At 37.6% G+C, this 20,592-nt stretch overlaps 1 protein-coding gene across 3 annotated transcripts; it reads left to right on the plus strand.

Moving 5' to 3' along the window:
- Window positions 1–2,412: 2,412 nt before the first annotated feature.
- MS3_00010100 (uncharacterized protein) lies at window positions 2,413–17,845 on the plus strand (the record flags this gene model as incomplete). 3 transcript variants are annotated; one of them, XM_051218439.1, is made up of 5 exons in its annotated part: window positions 2,413–2,566; window positions 2,601–2,775; window positions 2,819–2,932; window positions 2,970–3,017; window positions 17,540–17,845. In XM_051218439.1, coding segments are annotated over 4 exons (480 nt in total), but the record flags the coding sequence as incomplete, so codon positions are not given. The 3 variants fall into 3 exon arrangements, with proteins under 3 accessions (XP_051073779.1, XP_051073777.1, XP_051073778.1); XM_051218438.1 differs by lacking the exon at window positions 17,540–17,845 and adding an exon at window positions 3,936–4,091; XM_051218437.1 differs by lacking the exons at window positions 2,970–3,017; window positions 17,540–17,845 and adding an exon at window positions 3,936–4,091.
- Window positions 17,846–20,592: the final 2,747 nt, after the last annotated feature.

Raw genomic sequence — 20,592 nt, forward strand, 5'->3', positions numbered from 1 at the left:
TGTCAAAGAACACAAAATGACGCTGCGTACCTCTGTCATCCTCTCATTTGTTATCTTGATGTTCATGATAAGCGTAGACGCACCAAGGACCTCATCACGTAAAAGATCTGTCTCTAGTCCACGAGAGACAGATAATCCTGACTAGTATTGGTACTACAACAAATATTATAAGTCTTTCAGAAATTTCAGTGAACCCTTCAGTTTTCCAGTCTCCAGGCCGTCCGACGCAAGAAACCTTTCGGGGATCTTCCCTGCCAGCACGCAATAACGGCGATCGTGCCCAGTGAACATACCGACCTATTTTACATCACTGATATGAATGTGAAAGTTCGCTAATTAGTCGGTACTGGAGCAGAAGTAGCCGTTCTTTCCGCGAATTCCAATGACCATCTGCATGAACCAGTTTTCAACTTACTGAAGGCAAATGGGAAACCGATTGCCACATACGACAAGTGGAATGAGCATTTAAGCGTAGGTTTACGCAAACCTATTCACTGGATTTTCGTTTTTTTAGGTGTTTCTATGTCAGTCAGTGGTATAGACCTACTACAACACCATAAATAACTCGTCGACCCTTGGAAACAATGGTTAGTAGACGACAATACTATGTTATCTGTTTATGGGACTTTAATTTCTGGCTGTATATCGTACCCAGTAAATGTTTGGCATGTGACCAACCGATTCTACCAATGGATCCTCAGTAAGTAACACAAACTATTTCAAACGCAACTGAAGTTACCATCAAGTACTAGCGATATTACACACTACATCGCAGCCAGAGAACCACTTGTTCTTTCGAAAGCTTGCCGTCTACCTGGTGACTATCGGCGACTGAATACGATTGTTACCACTTGCGTACATCCTCGACCTGACAGTAACCAGAAATGGTACAACTGTTTTTCAGTCAAATCATATCAAGTTACCACTGCTTCAGACGATATTCCTTAGGCCACTAACGTTACCACCATCCGAACACTACAAATTTTTGAGCACGCCTTACCGTTTAGAGATATGCTTCACAGACTTTCAGCAATTCATCGTCGATATTTTTCCAGGGTCTCAACTACGTACACATATCCGTAGATGACGGCTTGAGCATGTCCAAACAGAGAACCTCATATGCTGCATCCGTACTTTATTTTCGAACGACTGCGAAAACAGGGAATTACTGTAAACACTCAGAAGTGTCAAATCGGAAACGACTTTTTAGATTTTCTCAGACACACTACTGATGCTCGAGGAATCCACCCTCTGAAAAGCAAAGCAGAGGCTGTTCTAGATTGTCCAATCGACTGCATACACACATACGTAGATGATTGTTTGATCGGAATTTGATAACGCTTTTACACGTAACGCCTTAATAATGGAAGTATACCAACCAAGTCAGAAGTCAGAGATGAAGTTGTTGGAAGAAATATTTAGAAGTGCTTAGTTTAAGCTGACTAGCAGTTGAAAGAGATGTGTAACACGGCGTAACAACTGGTGATCAGGTACAGATGAGTGACGGAACGTCTTCAGCTACGAGTGTTCAGTAACACTAATGAGGTCAGCATCAAGTGTCGCAGACTTACATGACCATTCGTTTTGATGATTTGTTTGCTACTGTATAATGACTAGACACGAAGAAGAGATTGTGCTGAGCTTAACTTTCATATTGTTCCACACACACTTCATTTCAAGACAAATTCTGACAAGTTTGTGGTGATGCAATTAAATAACTATTGTGAATCATATTTCAACGCAATATGTGGATTCGTGTTAACCAAAGTAAGAAACCATAGAAATTTAAGTCATAGAAAGTAGTGAGCTGAAAACTACCAGTCACTGTGAAGCTGCTGCTGCAATAGGCTATGGGCTGTTATGGTCGATTCGTAGGTCTTTCCAGTATTCGGATGATGAAACCTTTAGAGTATTATACCAACACTCATGAGACCACATTTTGAATAAGTGATTCAAGCAGCGAGTCCTAGTTTCAAGTATGGTGCGGATATACTGGAACGAGTTCAACGACGAGGGACTAAGATGTTTAAAGGCCTAAGACACCTCATCTTGTTTCCATTATCATACCGCAGAATACGGAGTGACCCAACACTGGATTATCGTATACTGAACGATGACCATGGTAATGATGTCTTATCTTTTCCTTCCGTCTAGAACTGATCATTTAAGAGGACATTCGAAGAAAGTTCAAAATCCAAGATCAAATCGTTTACGTCTGGAGTTTCATTTCTCAACTTACTGAAATCCTCTACTGGAACACGTAATATCGGCACATTCTGTTGATATATTCGAAACGAGATTGGACTTTTTCAGTGCCACATACTGCAAGGATTAATAAAGGTCGATAGACCTCCTATCCTTATTAATGATATTTGAAAGACATGCCAATTTAAACATCTTGTACCTCCGCCGTTGGACCGTGGCGGGATACTTAAGGTCCGGACGGTTATGGTCAGGTATGGGTTTACTACTCAGGATAAGTTTTCACCGTCAAAAAGCTATGGTCGAGTATCATGTATGAAAAAGTCACCCATGAAAGGAAGGTGTCGAAGTTTGTCTGCTCTTGGTAATCGTACATACATGAAAATAATTTCTCGTAGCCCCCACAAAATTTACTGATGCTGGTCATTTTATCCCTCTAACAGCATGCTGTGTACAAGTAGAACCTTTGAGTTCACTTCCAGTTGAGTACGCTTCAGTAGTGACTAGGCCATGCTCAATAGTCTGCGAGGTAGCGTCTATTCTGAATGAAGAAGAGGATTTTCAAATACAAATGTAATTCTGCAGTAATATTCTCATTACGCTAATTTTCCTGAAGAAACACAGACGACCCTGTAAACATAGAATGTCACATATCTCTCCCTGTTCTACCAGTGTCTCTTCAGGACTATGCATCTCCTGAACCCAGCCTTGTACCTGACAGTATTCCTATGTAAGTCAAGCTAAATTTCCTTCTCATTTAACCCTAGGTTCACTAATATCACCGGGGGTCGGACTATTTGGTGAATTCCATTCAAGTATGTTCTCAGTAATCCCATTGATGAAAGTATAAACCTGATGATACCATGTCATTAGCAAATGCACTTGTCGGGTAACCAGCTCATTTTTGTTGATTCAAACTGTCTTGGTTAAAACGCAGTTAATATATGATCAGCAGCCACTTGATTCAAAATATTTATTCAGAAAAGCTCCCCTCACAGTCGGTCTAAATTTCCCAAGGAATTTCAGATGTATTTTAACGGTTTAACCAAAGCAGAGAAAGTAGGCTCATTTCTCGCCCAATATTTGCTCGAGTTTTGTTTTATTGTAGTCTAACTGGCTTAGTGTACCAGCAAAATCCTTTAGATCGTGAGTTTTATTTCATTGAAATATATAGATAAGGAATACAGTTTTCTGGTTCGCTATGGGAAAGTTCCCCCAGGGTACTGGAATGGCTTACATGGTACCATATATCTTTTCAGGGTTTTTCAAATAACCATTTTTGCGAGATCTGGTTTCAAGTTAGTGTTTTTCCAATGTTAACGTATATGTCCACACTGCTGATAGGTATTTTGAGGTAATGTAGTCACTTTGTAAATCATTTCATTCTTTCTCATCTTGCATACGCATATGTTCATACCTGCTTGTATACTTATTTATCACCAGAGTTTAGATATAGTTCAAATTCAGTCGATGTAACTCATCTGCACTAGTTTTCTACTAGGTCTTGAGACTACCAATATCCCTTAGGTTGCATACATTACTTTGCTTCATATCCATTCGAGTCTTGTATTGATATATATATTACGGCTTCGTCGTTAATTTTCCCTTTATGTAAGCGTAAAAACGTAGTACATATTAGTGTTAGGTTACCGTGAATATTTCACCCTTGTTTTATTCTGGTCTGTATAAAGGTTAAACAGCTTTTGCGTTCCAATACTATTTGTTTTTTCCAGGTCGTAAATGGAACATGATAAACTAAGCTCTTGTCCGTTTGCTTGGAATAGACAAAATGATCTCTACTGATTATGTTTTTTCTTTGTGGTTTCACTGATAATATTTCGTGACTTTTCTGGTCGGTAAGAGTTTTGTAAATAAATACTTCGTGATAGTCATTAAATTGACGTTAGTTTTTTTATTTATTTGTGGTTAGATGTGCGCTGGATTCCTCGGTAAAGTTGGGTGAGATAAACCATTTAGTAGTTGTGATAGTACTACTACCATATGCTGCAAATTCGTCGACCTAATAGTCATTGTTTATTGATCCTTCTAATGGTTGTACCCAAGAGGGGATCAACTTCAAATTTCGTTAAGTAATGGTATTGGTTTGATAGTTAAAGCGATCAATTTTCTTCCACGAGTGTAAATCAAAAACTAATTAGCTTGTCGTTAGGTGAGGCAATGAAATTAACTAATCACAAAATAATACTTTTAATTTAAGAGTGAAATATGCATTCCGAAAATTCTGGTTGTTTTTCAAGATGTTATAGGATTGGCTGTTGCCAACATTTTTAAGAAACTGGGCCGTGTTGTCCGTATACTACCGATAGATAACATGATGTCCATGTTAAAAATTAGCTTAATAATAATCAACGAGTGTTACTTTAAGTATCATAGTAACGTGGTCGCGGGAATTCATGCCTTCAGTAGATACTTTCGGTGTATTTGTTTTATCCGGGCTACACTTAAACCTTATTTGTCATCTTAGACAAAACTAGACCCAGTCAACGAGTAATCGAAGATAGTGGGTGGTCGTTTACCTATTTATTTTGTCGAAAAAGCAAACCTATTCATGAATTATGTAATAATAAAGAGCCACCGATCGATTAGTTTGAGCTCATTGTCTGCCGAAATCCAAGGTGAATACACTAGGCTTAAGTAACTCAGTCAGTAACAACGTAGAACTTCGTACGTACGTACATCAGTTCGAGTTGCCACACCACCTTAGCACAGAGATGCAGTTGTCGATTCAAATCCCGTAGTGGTAGAGGTAGCAAGAGTATAAGCAGTAATCGGAAAGATTAGGGTTTGAAGATGCTATTCAAGGAGTATAATCCAGTGAAATAAATTTGGAAAGAGAAAAAAGGACATGAAGAATTCAGAAGATTAAAATTCGGGAAAACACAAAAAGTGTATGCTCCTGCGACATTGCAAAGGATTTTGAGCCATGTCACTCAGGGTCTCTAACCATCGGTTGCTATCATCTCGCGGTCCCCAACCAGGTAGTCTACACCTACCAATATGACCCAGTCCACTTGTCAGTGGCTTCATGAACTTATGCCATGTTTTGGTCTTGCCGCCCCTAGCTTTCTTCCAACCTACTTCTATACCACTGAACATCGCACAAAGAGACAGTCGGTCGTTGGGCATACGTACCACGTGTCCCAGTCATCTTAACTGGTGAAGTTTCACTACTTCATCAATCGATTTGCCATCCTTACCTAGTATCCGTCTCCTAACAACTGCATCGCTTACTCGATGGTCCCAGGATATACGAGCAATATTTCGAAGACACCTATGATCAAATACTAGTAACCTACGGACATCCTCTACTCTTACCGACCATGTTTCACTGCCATAAAGTAGGGCGGAACGAACTGCTGCGCAGCAAACACGTCCTTTAGTTGATAGACGGATATCTCGCCTACGCCACAAATGACGCAAGTTGGTAAAAGTTAGTCGAGCCTTCTGTATCCGTGGTGAGATTTCGTCACACACCAGACCACAAGGGCTGATGAGACTTCCAAGATAAGTGAAGCGGTCGACACGCCCAACTACTTCACTCCCTATCATTAGTTCTGGTGTCAATGCAACCCAATCTCGAAGCAGCATTTTGCATTTCGAGGGAGAGAATCGCATCCCGAACATACTTGCATTGTTGCTTTTAGTGGTCAGAAGACTGCATTTTGTCAGCGTCTTCACCAAATAGAACTATGTCATCGGCATATTCCAAGTCAACAAGTGAATCTCCTGGTAGGAGTTCAACCCTTGGAAATTTAGATGAGGAAAGTGTTATCTCTAAAAGTACGTCGACGACAAAGCTGAACAAGAATGGAGAGAGTGGGCAGCCCTGACGAACACCACCCGAGGAAATCGATTCTGATGACAGTTCGCCATAAGCTCTCACTCTACCAGTTGTGTTCGAGTAGAGAGCCTTTACAAGGTTAATGTACTTCTTTGGTACTCCTTTCAGTGACAAACACTGCCATAGAACCTCACGATCAACAGAGTCAAATGCTGCTTTAAGGTCGAGAAATACTACGATTGTGGGGCGTCTGAATGTGTGTCTGTGTTCTAGAACCTGACGTAGTGTGGATATCTGATCTATACAACGACGTCCAGGTCGAAAACCAGCCTGGTTTTCTCTAGTCTGCTCTTCACGAACTTTGGTTAGGCGTCGAAGTATTATTGAAGCTAATATTTTAGACGCTACATTAGTCAAACTGATTCCTCTGTGATTGTCGTAAGAGGACTTTTGTCCTTTCTTATAGACTGGCACAATCAGCGATTGAGACCAGTCAGATGGGATTACGTCCAGTTCCCAAATTCTACCTAAGACTTCAGTTAATCTCACTGCTAATACTGGACCAGCATCTTCAAAAATCTCAGGAGTAAAACTGTCAGGGCCTGCTGCTCTCCCTCGCCTCAGATTTCCTATGGCTTTTTCAACTTCATAAAGAGTCGGAGGACCTACATTAACTTGCCATTCAGGTAGACTGGATATCGTAGGGAACCGAAATGCGGCTGAAGGCCAGTTGAACTAATCCCTAAAGTGTTCTATCCATCAATCCAATCTCCTAGATTGAGAATGTATAATACGTCCATCTTTCTCAGAGTGTTTCGCTAACAGTCGGTTTCCTGATACCGGTTTCCTTAACAAGTCTGAACAGTTGTCTGCTGTTGCCACTGCCTTTTCCATCTCTCTTGCTATCGCTACCAACCACTGTTCGCGATCATTGCGTAGGCTTTATATCATTCAGTGCTTAAGCTGACTCCACTCTTCGTTATATTCAGAGCCAGATGGAATGAGTTTCCGAGCATCTATCAATGCGGTAGATGCTGCTGAGATCCAGTGTTGCTCCCTAACCTTGTGGTTTGCCGTACTAGCAGATATCACTGCTGTTTCCACAGCTTTTCGGGTGTCATTCCACGCTGCCTTGGGGTGGGCATCACATACATGGCTGCCTAACTTTTTCTAGTTGTTCCTGAAATATACTCTTAGCTTGACTATTATTAAGTAAGACCCTAAGAGGTTTCCTTGCATCATCTTTCCTACGTCCAGTAAGACGCAGAAAAATACGCGCTCGCACTAGAGTATGATCTGAGTCTAAGCATGTGCTCCAGAATGAGCGACAGTCTTCTATCGAGCCCCTCCATTGATGGCTGATAGCAATGTGATCTATTTGGGTTCAACATTGGGACGAATTCGGGGGTCGCCATGTCAAAACATGTTTTTCCTTATGCTTAAAGTTAGTGTTTGCAAGAAACAGGCGGTTATCTGAGTAAATCTGCAATAGACGGTCACCATTATCTGTTCTTTGAGCCACAACACCATAAGATCCACCCCAGGTGTCTTTCGCTTTCGCTTAATTTACCTACTTGAGCATTAAAGTCACCAGCCACTATTACTACATCAGAGCGCCTAGCTTTTCAGAGAAGGTCGGGAAGCTTTCTGTAAAACTCATCTTTTACATCGTCTGAGCTGCAGTCAGTGGGAGAGTAGGCAGAGGCGACGAGTGTCCCTATCTTTCCGGATCCTTACTGTTCCGTTTAGTCGGACAGCGCACAAACGACTGTCTACTGGGATCCACTCTATGAGAGCTAGTTCTGCCCTAGGACTCAATGCTATACCTACGCCGGCGAGGCCACGGGAAGCAGAATCAGGGCTTCCAGATACATGAAGCGTAAATCGAGTCGGTTCTTTATTTTGGCATGGTGAGGTCAAATGAATGACTCTACTTGAATCCTGTATGTGCGTTTCGGAGATGCAGCACACATCGACGGCGCGAGATTCTGAAGTCCTAGCTAAGGAAGCCTGTTGTCCTATTTGGCACAGTGTTTGGACGTTGAAAGCTCCTACGTGTAGTTTAGAGCGTGGTTTCAGGAGACCAGGAATAACGTTCCACGTACTTGAATCGTTTGCCCTGGCGGTGCGAGATGATAAAGAGACGTGAGGAGGCTTAGTCATGGAGATAAGAGAGTTATTAGGAGGTGTAGGAAGGATTTGAATGTGACCAACTTGGTCTCGTGTGCTGTTACAGGTATGAGGGCTGATATCACTTCCCGGCTGCCCACATCGTGGAAGGGTATTTCTTGAGGAACCTGAAAAGGAAACTGGATTAGTGTTGGTCTTAACGACCTGGGAGCGTGACCTCAGAGCCCAAGGGATAACTGCTTGGGGCCGGTCGCGCACGGCCTTTTCGTGGCAGGTTTTTAATGTGTTAGCTCCGTTCTTCAAAGGGCCTTACCGCCGGATATGGATATCCGTGAGGTAAGGTGAGGTGTGACATTTTTAGGGTTGACCTTTTCTAACCCCTTCCTTCCTTGTGAGGAGGCAGCATCGCTGCAGATGCTGGTTGTCTGGAGGAAACGCCTTACTGCTGTCACACGTCTGTACAGTCAGCGGTACGACTTCGCCCTCAGACCTTGAGTTGCTGCTTTTAGTCTTACCGTTCTTCAATCGACCTGCCCGGCATGGTAGAACCTACAGGAACATATGTTCCAGCCAATATAGCTCGGTTGGGTCATCACGATAGGCAAGCCCTACCACCGCGTCAAGGTAGCAGCTACGGTCGGGAGGCTTAAGTAACTAAACACTAATCAAAAATATATGGAATGAATACGAAAGTCAAACTGAAATAAGGGCATTTTAGGTCATACAACACTCCGTTTTATGAACTTAAGATGATAATTTTGGTAAAAAAAGGTACGTTTACGTCGTCCAGCAAAATCATAACTACTGCCATTGTGATAAAATATAGGAAGTAATGTTGTAACATGTGTATCCTTTATAATCATGGTCAATTTGAAGTGGGATATCCATACCGTCTCAACGTTTGAGGCGAAGTTAACCGTAGGCATTCCTTGGTTAAAATATGACTAGTTGTATCTCTCTAATGCGGTTAGAAATTATTTAGAAAGTACGTTTGAATGTCATTGTTCTAGGATTAAGCTCAGGTAATTTGCCCTCAAAAACTTAAACAAAAGACTAAGTACTAATAGTTTGTATAATTTCACAAATTGAGAAATATATAGGATTATTCTATAAGTAAGAACGATTAAGAGATACTCCTAATACGGATAGAATCTGCGCGAACTAGATAGACCAGATAAATAAACCACAGCAATACGTCAATGTCGACAACCCATTGAAGGGAAAATCAGGGGAGATTTCATGACTTAAACAAGGAATGACTACATGACTAAGCATTACCGTATATATGGTACCAAATAAAATAGATTTGGGCTATGTGGCTAAAAGTCAACATATACATCCTTGAGAAATTTGAAATAATTAGGGGTGTAGAAAACCAGTAACACGAGTTGAGTTACTACAATAACAAGCGGGCCAAGTGCTGATTTTTGTCAATCTTGACATAGAGGAAGACCTTTAGTTTGACAGACCAGACTTAGGTGTAATAAGGTAAACATTTCCCTTCCAGTCTCAGTAGTTATGCTAACTAACCATAGTATACGTAAGCGCTAACCCAGTAATTCAGATGGTTTCACCGCTTACTATTTGTTTATAAATCTCCACTCTGACTACTGTTTTTGTGGCCGTATATCTAACTCCAGGTAGGTCGGACGAATGATCGTTATTGAAGTATACACGTCAATTTTCGTATATAATTATCGACTTAAATAGCGTTGGTGAATAATGGGACTAAATAAGTCAAATACGAGAATGGATTCTTTGAATGCATATGTTTCGTACACTCATTGATCGGAACAGACAAGGAGATGGAGCAAATAGGAGAGAGAGAAGTGAAACTAAATGACACTTACTGAAGGAGGCGAGTGAGCCAGTTCCATTGGATTAAGCATGAATTGATATTTATAGTCAGACAAAAATAGGCTATAGACATGTGATGAGTAAGATAAGAAATGCACACACACGCTCACATAAAAACAACCAAGGTTGATTAGCGAATAATCAGCAAGATCGAAATGTGACTCGAGAAAATGAATAAACTGGTCTGTCCGAAAGCTAGGATAAACTGTATGTGCTTGAGATAGCAATCAACACTACACTCTTCAAGCTCCTTACGTGCTTACCTAATATTAGAATTTCAGTATTGTGGATTAGTAGTTACCACGGCGTTGTCTCAGGAAGTACATTCTCTTCAGGTGATGAATATTTACTTTTTTGTCATGATATCTATTTGAAGAAAAGGAAGTCAATGGTTAGTCTCATATATAAGGTATTACAACTGAACGGTGTGTTGATTTGCTCGAAGTTAAAGTACATTTGCTTATCATTGTTGTCAACTGAACTAAAAAGCATATGCTAATTTACTTCGCCTCTGATACTCGGGGATTATCATATCCTAAGAGTGTACTGTTATCGGGGTCGGCATTCTCGGTTGTGTAATCAGACAATATAAAGACTCGAGAAATCAAGAGAACAAGAGGAGATATAAGTCTGTCAGCGTAAACAATTGGTCTGCATAAAATGGAAAAAAGCCATCGAAATAATTAACTAAATAGAAACCTAAATGTCATATAATCTAGAAATAAGGATATATAATGAGGAATTCCAACTGTGTTTGCTACATCCGAACGAAGAATAGATGGATGGTAGATGCTAGGAATTACTTATGGACTATTATTACATATATTCTCATTGGATAATTGTTAAGTAATTCGGTTATACATATTCGTATTCCTTCTATCATAAGCTTTCATGTGACATTGACTACTGTTCTATGATTTACCATTCCTAATCTATTACAGTCTCCTGTCCTCATAGCTACCTTTGACTTGGTCTTGTACGATTATTGTTTTCCATTTTATGATGTGACTCTGTTTGATCTGGTTGTGTATAAACCACGTATATCTAAAATATACGATTCATATAGCGGAGGCTGATATTTATGTTTGGATTGAATGGGCTAGTTGAAAAGTTACTATACAGAGGACTAGTAAGGACTCAGAGTTAACTCAAGACTGCTAATGCTGGTTGATGTTTTATTAGTTAAGCACAGGGACGAGGTCACAGGAGTCTATAAACTGATTGGCGACTTTTTCGCATGATAAGTGACAGGGTGTAAGTCATAACAGCGTTATGCTCTCATCTTTTGTTTTCCGAAGCTCAATATCACTCAGTCATTTTAGAATTTCGCAAGTATTTAAAGTAATTAAAGTTACGGGAAGAAAACCGCATTACATTGCAATGTGCACTGGGACTTTGTTATGACTGACCAAAGAAAGTGTTTATAACACTTGCGGTTATGAGAGAGCTAGAGAGAAATTAACTACTCAAATAAAAATACAAATCAGAATATTAGACAAATGTGAATATAATCAGACCACTCCAAGATTCCAATTTTTAATCTATGTTTTACAAAAGCCAGTGTGACTAAGTTTGAAATGTTACCATGTTTCGATAATGTAATAAGAAGACGAAAATTATCGGAACTATGTATTGCGCTAATATATCACATAGTTCCGATAATCTTCGTCTTCTTATTACATTATAGAAATTTATCAAAGGGACTAATTTTTTTAAGTTACCATGTTTATCTTAGTTTCCTCTTAAACAAATTTAACTGCTATAAACTTATTATTCAGAGATATCTATGTCCAATCACTATTTTTAACCTTTTTTAGCAGGTAAAAGTCAAGATGATTGATATTGAAAAGGTCAGTTAGTTTGTAATCAACCTTATTGAAATCCAACATTCCCCACAGTAATTTTGAATCAATTTCGTCAACATTTATGTATACATTAATACAATCTATAAAATATAAAGCATCCTCTAGTACTCACGTTATTTTATGTCTATCAATAATAATAGCAATAAGGTACGGAATTCTTTCAAGGTATCTGGAAAATAATTTATCCACATATTAAGACGATGTATATGTATGCAAAAGTAGCCTTGTAGTGGGGTAATCGAATTGAAATAATAATCATTTTAATCATTCATGGCATTCTGGGATGTTTCGAAGTTTAGGAAAAGGATATTCTTATTATAAAATAATCCAAATAGAACAGGACAGGTTAACAATCATTTTTCGAAACATGTGTGGCAGTAGTATACAAGCTAGACAAATTTATAAATATTTGAACATAGATGGATGGTTGCCATCAGTGGAATTTAGGAAATGTGTTCCGCCCTGTTTGAGACGCGTCAGTTAGATGTACTTGCATTCCATAGTTGATGTTCACTCTGGAACCAGTACCTTTCGCTTCAAACGATAACGCGTTATCCACTTAGCTATTGAGTCTCAAATTGAACGAAACGCACATCTCTGGCTCCATTTCTGCTTGAAATGCTTGTGAATTAATGGAAATATCGAGGCAATTCTCATAGAATGCATATATGCCAAAAATAAGACTGGTTAACTGCAGTCCTAAACAACTGGAAATATTCAAACAACTAATATATATATCAGATTTACAGATAGTTTTTACCTGCGAATAAACAGATAACTATCAGAATGGGTTTTGTGGAGAGTTTTAGAAATTTCACAGGTTGAAATCATGAGTCAGTTGAAGCTAGACCACCATGGAAAACCTGGAAGCACTGGACGGCCGTTTCGTCCCGGTATGGGACTCCTCAGCAGTGCTCATCCACGATCCCGCACCACGCGGGGCTCGAACCCAGGACCTACTGGCTTCGCGCGCGAGCACTTAACCACTAGGCCACTGAGCTGGCCGGCATCCAACGGTGTTAATGTCTAACTTCAACCAATCCACGAAGTTGCGCCACCGTACACCATTGTCTTCAGTGAGTTGTTATCTCGCAACAGACCGGTTGAACTCCACTGGTAACGGCTTCTCACTAGAACTCCAGGAGCTTTTCTTGAAGTCAGTCACTAATGAGCAGTTGATTATTATCAGAATGGGTTTTGTGGAGAGTTTTAGAAATTTCACAGGTTGAAATGGTGTACGGTGGCGCAACTTCGTGGATTGGTTGAAGTTAGACATTAACACCGTTGGATGCCGGCCAGCTCAGTGGTCTAGTGGTTAAGTGCTCGCGCGCGAAGCCAGTAGGTCCTGGGTTCGAGCCCCGCGTGGTGCGGGGTCGTGGATGCGCACTGCTGAGGAGTCCCATACCAGGACGAAACGGCCGTCCAGTGCTTCCAGGTTTTCAATGGTGGTCTAGCTTCAACTGACTCATGATTTCAACCTGTGGAATTTCTAAAACAGATAATTCTAATTAAAAAGTATTTCAAAGTTATTAGAACTAAATAAATCTACAGTACTAAGTAAAATATTATGTAAGTCATATAAAATAATTATGTCATTTGGATTTCACGTTTTTCCAAATTCCTGTAATATATAAGTTAGGGCATAATAGAGCAGTTATACTTGCATTCACTTGTAGTGTGGTGTCGAGTCGCGGTTGACTATGATCACCAATACAGGAAGACTACGTGCCAGTTAACCGATGAAATCCCCCGTAGACCAAATATCAGAAGGCAGTTGATGGCTGTAATCGAGATGTAGTTGTTGGCGATCTCGTGGTATCGAAAGAATACCGAGATCGAGCCAGGTTACAAGTGTGGTTACTGAGCGTAACAGAATTCGTGCAATGTCACAAGCAAGGGGAGAATGTGTGTATTTTGGTACAGTTAAACAAACAAGTACGGTAAAACAATCCTGGTACAATTGGTTATAATAATAATTGTTTCGATTACACCAATCGCGTTCTCTTGATAAAAGTAGGCCACTACACAATGACTAAAAAGAGATTAAGGGATGTCTTGTTGATATATACAGTGTGGAAAAATGCAGAGTGAAGTGGGTTTCGTTTTAATAATATATACGGTTAGGAGAATTTCGCATTGGTGTAAAAATATAGACTTTTCAAACCGCTAAACGCGTTAAAAAATGGGTCCTAGTGTTAATAATAGTAGGTTGTATATTGTAAGTTCAAAGCACATCAATCCAAATTAGTCACCATATGTTATACTAATTGGTTAGTCATTTTACTATATTTTAGTAATGCTTTCCATCCTAAATCATCCGTGAAGAGAGTTCATTGACATGAAAGTACCGTCTAATAAAAGATTATTGTATGATCTCATTGGTGATTCTTAGACCATAATTTTCAACCAATTCCCGAATATAATTGTGGTGTTTGAATAAATTAATAAATCATTTGTACTTGTTGAATGCTTGATTTCGAATTCCAAATACAGTACATTCGTTTGTGCTTATCTAATACTTCTTGATCCGATTACGTTATTTCATACTATAATTCAAATACTCCTAATCATCATAATAATACTCCACGTTACAATAAACACCCTCAATAAAATTAATAACATTAACGAAATTTTAAACATTAACTTAAAGTCATCATAAATTACAGGTAAACTTCGAATTATCTGGGAAAAACGAAATAACAATATTTTGCTTTAGAGATATACTACTCTAATAAGCTAAGGATTAATAAGCATCATCATTCTACATTCCTTTACTTGCAAAACAGACAGGTGCAAGGTTTCTGTGTCAGTGTATAAATTTGGATCTTGCTGGTCCATTTCATGGACAAACTTACCTTCTAGTAGTTGATGTATAAGCAGGTGGTTAGAAATTGTTTTCATGAGACATCCAACTGCATGCTACACAGTCAGAAAACTACGTCAACTATCCAGTCGTTACGGGGTTCTAGAATTGATAGTTAGAGGCAATGGTACACAGGTTACGTCCTCTATCTTGCCAGAATTTTGTCAGCAGAACGGAATCAATCATGTCCGAACACCTCCATTTCATCCCCAGTCCACTGATAAAGTGGAACGCTTAGTTGGTACATTTAAAAATGTTCTGAAAAATCGAAGTGGGAGGGGACCACCGAAGAGATCTTAGAGAGGTTTCTGCTTATTTGTCGCTCTACACCAAACTCTCAGTTGATTAATGGGGTCTCTTCAGCAGAAGCTCTACTTGACAGAAAAATTACGAACACATCTCGATGTCATCCGTCCGACGCCAGTTCTTGAGCCTCAACGAAACGTATCGATGGAGAAGCAGTTCAATTGACATCATGGGGCACAAAGACGATTGTTCACGGTGGGTCAAAGAGTACTTGCTATGGACTATCGTAGAAAATATCCTACATGGTTAGCTAGTTGGATCGTACAAAAGAAAGAGAATGTGGTTTATGAGGTGTCAGTTGGCTCAGAAGTTTGTGCGCATCATGCTAACCAATTGAAAGCAACTTTGATAGCCACAGACGAGACTCGATATAGAATACCTCTCGACGTTCTGCTAAACACCTTTGACATCAATACTCCTAGAACAAACAGGCTAATTTCTGTGCATGCAGAGAGTGATACCACTTCTTTATTACCTAGACCATAGACAAATCAAAAGCACAGGCCAGTCACGTGGTTTCAGTTGGACTCTAGCACCAGATCCTACGAATCTGCCCAAAGGGGGTTTAGCAGAATGTAGAATGGATTGAAGCACGTTTCGTGCACGACTGTGTTGGTGAACGCTAATTGGTCATTTGTTATCTAATCAGCGCCGGTGGATGCTTGGAGAAGACTCCAAAATCTTTTCATGTAAACACTAAATATACTAACGTTTTACGTATTTTGGTTCTTATTCCCATCTACCTTTGTTATTTAGAATATAATTTCGTTCCTGTTCAACTGTGTTCTGATTTGGAACTTGTCAAGCTAATTGGTGTTTAGGAATATTAAGAAATTGGAATGGCTGGGTCGCAATAAGAGAAATTATAATATAGCTCTATGAATAATTCAGAAAAACAACTTTTATTATTTGTGTATGAATGCGAATCAATCAATAAAAGTGTTGATACTAATTTCTGGGAACATAATACTTTTGTCTATCCATTTATCTGTTTTTAGAAGTATCACTTGATTTTAAAGTTATCTTTTAAGAATATGTATTTACAGCTGAAATGGATATATATACATTTCAGAATGTTTATGAGGTGTGTGTGTGTGTGTGTTCGCTATAGTTTATCCATCAATGATTTTAAATGACAAAGATGTTCATTAGTTTTGTTCGAACTGAATATAAAGTGAAAATCTTTTATAAGATACTTTGTATTTATGTCCATAATGAGAATTTCTCTAGTCGATCACAAAAATTGTGGTTTTGTATGAATATTTTGTCAATAAAATCTACATTATCAGTCACAGATTCCTCTTACTCTAAATGGTATCAACTATAAACATGTCTTTTCCTTAGCTTTACTAATTTCAGAGTTTAATTTCATAGTATTGCCTTAAAGAGTAACTGAATTATTAACTTAACAAAGATCACGAATTCACATTCAATGCTTGTGCTACTCTGATTTTGTTACATATTAGTTTTACTATTAATTCGGTAAATACAGCAGTCTCCCTTCTACCTCTGTATAGTTGCGCTAGCGAAACATTGGAAGGGGATATTAGTAACTAAATCAAACTGCAATTCATATCAATGCGCATGCACATACTTTATTCAATTTTGAAAATTCTGATTACACGACACATCGTTACACCACAATATGTATTATTTGAACTGTTATTGTTACAGCTTATTTTACCGGTGGTTGGACTTAGAGCACAAAATTCAAGTGTTACTTTGTAACATAAGTTATCACGGATAGGTAGACTTAACTATTTTGTTACTATTTTGTTAGGCGAACCAGCTATTGAGGATATTTGCTTCAATACACTAAACTATCAAAGTTGTCATAATGTACTTTATGTGAATTTTGCCATCTTCATTTTAGTTAAAAATATCCAAATATGCTTGCTACTATGTAGATGATTTTAATTGTAGTCATCAGGAAGTAAACACTTGACAAAAACATGGTCCGAAATTTTAAATATATTGGTTTTTGTAAGAGTATCATTATTAACAGCAGTAAATAAAGTGTTGTGAATTCGACCATGTTATGCGCACATAACAACTTTAAGATCACTCCAAACTAGTTTCATGTAAAGTCTGTGGCCAAAAATACGTTACTGGTTTTTACTGTAGAGACCGCAAGTCATTTTCCATACATATACGTTGAAGTAAATGACTATTCGATTTAATTACTTGATGAGGTTTGGGTTTTCACATTGAATGGAAGTAAAATCAAAACCTATCAGGATCTATATGTTTTTATGTTCCTCCTTACTTTTGACAATTGTCTTAAGATCACAATTATCGAACTGATAGTGTACACTGAGTAAGGCATTATATGTTGTGTACATTAATTATTTTCGAACTGGCCATTTCACCAGTCATTATAGAGATATAAGGTTGAACAACAATATCAGGCTATTGTTATGTAGACAATGTATATGGCAGTAATAGACGTTGATGCACATTATTGTAATTCAATTATGGAACTATTTAATAAAGTTCTGTTTTATCTATTTCCAGATCACCCACACATTCTTCTCGAGTTAGCTGTCCATGGTAATTTACGTGATTTTCTACGAAATCCTCGACCACTTGGAATCAATTTCTGGGCAGATAAATAAACAGTCACCTCATCATATGTAATCGCAACAAATTTAAACTATTTAAAATAAATTTAATCTGATAATGCAGTTCAACAACCAAGATTAAAACTATTAGGATTTCCATTGGATATCGCTGATGCTTTGTTGTAATTTGAAACATTATCTGTAAGTTTTAGTGGCACTGTCGATTAATGCTGTTTTTAATAATAATAATAATAATAATGGTGACATTGGTTTATTTGACGATTATTTCGTACTTCTCATAGAGTTCATACCTGTATATTCAGGGATCAATGATTCAGTATTTCAATCAATTCTATCTTAACCAGAATTTCAACATTGAACAAATCATAAGTCGGTTGTAATAAATTAAAATTAATATGTAATGGTAGCAATAATTAATCCCTAGTTATTGCTGAATGCTAAGAGGATACTTTTCTCAGTAACGCATGAGTAATACATATGCAGTAATATACAGCATGTTGGAAATGCTTACACATCAATAGTTTTCGTACATTCCTTGTGCAAAATTTAGTAGGCTAAATTGATGTCACTATGATTTGTCTGTTGCTGAAATAGCTAACATATTGAACCTACTAATGAATAGAGAATATACTTGTTTTCAGCTTAATATTTTAAAAAGATTATCAAAGTATTAGATAACTGAAACGGTCGTATTATGAAATTCATCTTTCGACCATCGATAATAGTTGTGTGCCTAGACAGTGATAGTCACGATAAGATTTAAACCTGCGATATGACATTAGTCTTCTGATGAGCTGGATGCATCAAACAGGCTGTTTATAACTTAAATTATACTTCATCATCCTGTGAACCAAGCAGACAGATACTAAGCGTTAGTGCGTAAGTATTCATAACTCAAATTCTAACCACTACATCACACATTTGAATATATTTTTAGCCTACTTTGTCTTAGAAACCCGATTACAGTATCGTAAAACGTATGACTTAGAGTTGAGAACCTACATCTGTAAGAGATTACTGAGTTACACAGATTTATATAGTATAGTGGGAGTTTGTTATGAAGAGGTCCGATTAGAAAGCCTTGAAAACGATAGTCACTTTTTACAAAACAGTTTAGTACTACGAGATGTCACACTAAAATTCCAAGTATTAACTAAATCCTGTCACACATCGAACATACCATATACGTAATTTTAATTGACATATGAACTGAACTGTACTATTATAATTTCCGTAAACGTTTGTGAGAAGCTCAGTATATAGGTTTCATTGCTGTCATTTAGTTGTATTATCTTCTTTAGAATTGATGGGCGTAATATTATTCGTAAATAGATAATATAATACCTATTGTTGTGATTACTGGTTCTTTTCATAAGAACAAACTTAAAATCGTAATTAATTAGTAAACACTTATTATTTTTCGTTGAGGGGTTCGTAATATCAAGTTTTTTTTGCTATCGATATTTGGATTGCACATTACTAAAGACATCTGGAATGTGACAAAAAGGCGAACCTTCATCGCTTTACGGTTACCATTTGTTTAGACTGATCAGAATACATGCTTGTGTGAGAATACAACTGTTACTGGTGTATGTATGTCACTTAAGTAGAAATCAGTTATAGAGGTTGAGGCTTGTATTATTTCTTTTTAGTTGTAATCAGTTAAATTTTATGGTAAGTTGTGCTGATTGCTAATTCTATGAATTCAATATTAGGGTACCAGACAATCAGAATTCTTAAACTGATTGTGGCACGTTCACCTTCACCAAGATATTTTTGAGGTGCTTTTCCAATTATTTAGGGACAGTTTTGGTGTCACATTTTAAGTACATTCGTCTTTAGTTTGACATATGTTTAATTGGAATATTTTCACACAGCCGCAGAATAAATAATAAAACTCACGGTTGTTTTTTGGCTTTTGTTAAATAGACTATGATGGATACTTGAAAGTTGCTGCGGCTCAGATATCTGTCATCTAAACAACATTATACATCATTACTTTTCCAAAATTGATTTCAACGCCTACCAACTCTGGCTAGTTAAGTAACATTAACATTTTACAGCCTTCAATCAATTAAAGATCTAACAAGTAATAATATAGGTATATCTAAAATATTTAGTACCATTGTACTTTCGGATTGTAGATAATTTGCATACCGGAAGCCATATTAAAAAAATCTGATAAGATATCGATGGTCAGTAGTTTTATCAAAACCGTTTTTATCCGTTGTAAACTTAAAGGGGTATTACAACAGGAGATGGGTTTAATAGTATACATTTTAAACAAAATGTTGTAATCCTCCGTTAACATTTTTTATAATTTTACGTAACTCAAAAACGTGGTGGCAATTGCGGATTGAATGTTTTTGCTACTGAACCAATGCCGACTTTAATTATTTTATGTTTTGTGTACTCACATTCTTCATACTTGCCTACTAATAGTATTCAAAATATTTCACTAATGTTTGTAGTCAGTAAGTAGATAGTTTTAACAGGTACTTTTGAAATTTTGCTTTTCATTTGTTAAATTTTTTCTAAATTTCAATCCATATGTTTGTGATTCGAGAGATTAACATAATTGTTAAATAAAAAATCATACACTTCAATATTTTTGAAAATGTCGAAAAATTGATGAAGTTGTTGAAGTAAAAGGAATTCCTACTTGTTTCTGGTTAATGACTGATTCCAATTGAATTGAATTCAGACTTTCGGTAAGTGCTCTCGTTTTAATGATAACTCTCTTCAAGAATCGAAATTCTGCATAGTTTGTTATAAAAGGATGCAGTTGATAAAACTATAACATTTAATATTGAGATTCATAAGTTTCACCTAACATAGTGTCACACAAAAGTCTTAAACATAAAAAAATGCCAATACATATTTTTCATTCCATAGTCAAAAAATGCAAAGAATGACTGAGGTTGTCAGTAGAGTTTCACATGTTCAGTAGGTACTTTATGGTTTTCATTGAAGATTTCAAATGGC

This window comes from Schistosoma haematobium, chromosome 1 (genome assembly GCF_000699445.3).
Source record: "Schistosoma haematobium chromosome 1, whole genome shotgun sequence".
NCBI lineage: Eukaryota > Metazoa > Platyhelminthes > Trematoda > Strigeidida > Schistosomatidae > Schistosoma > Schistosoma haematobium.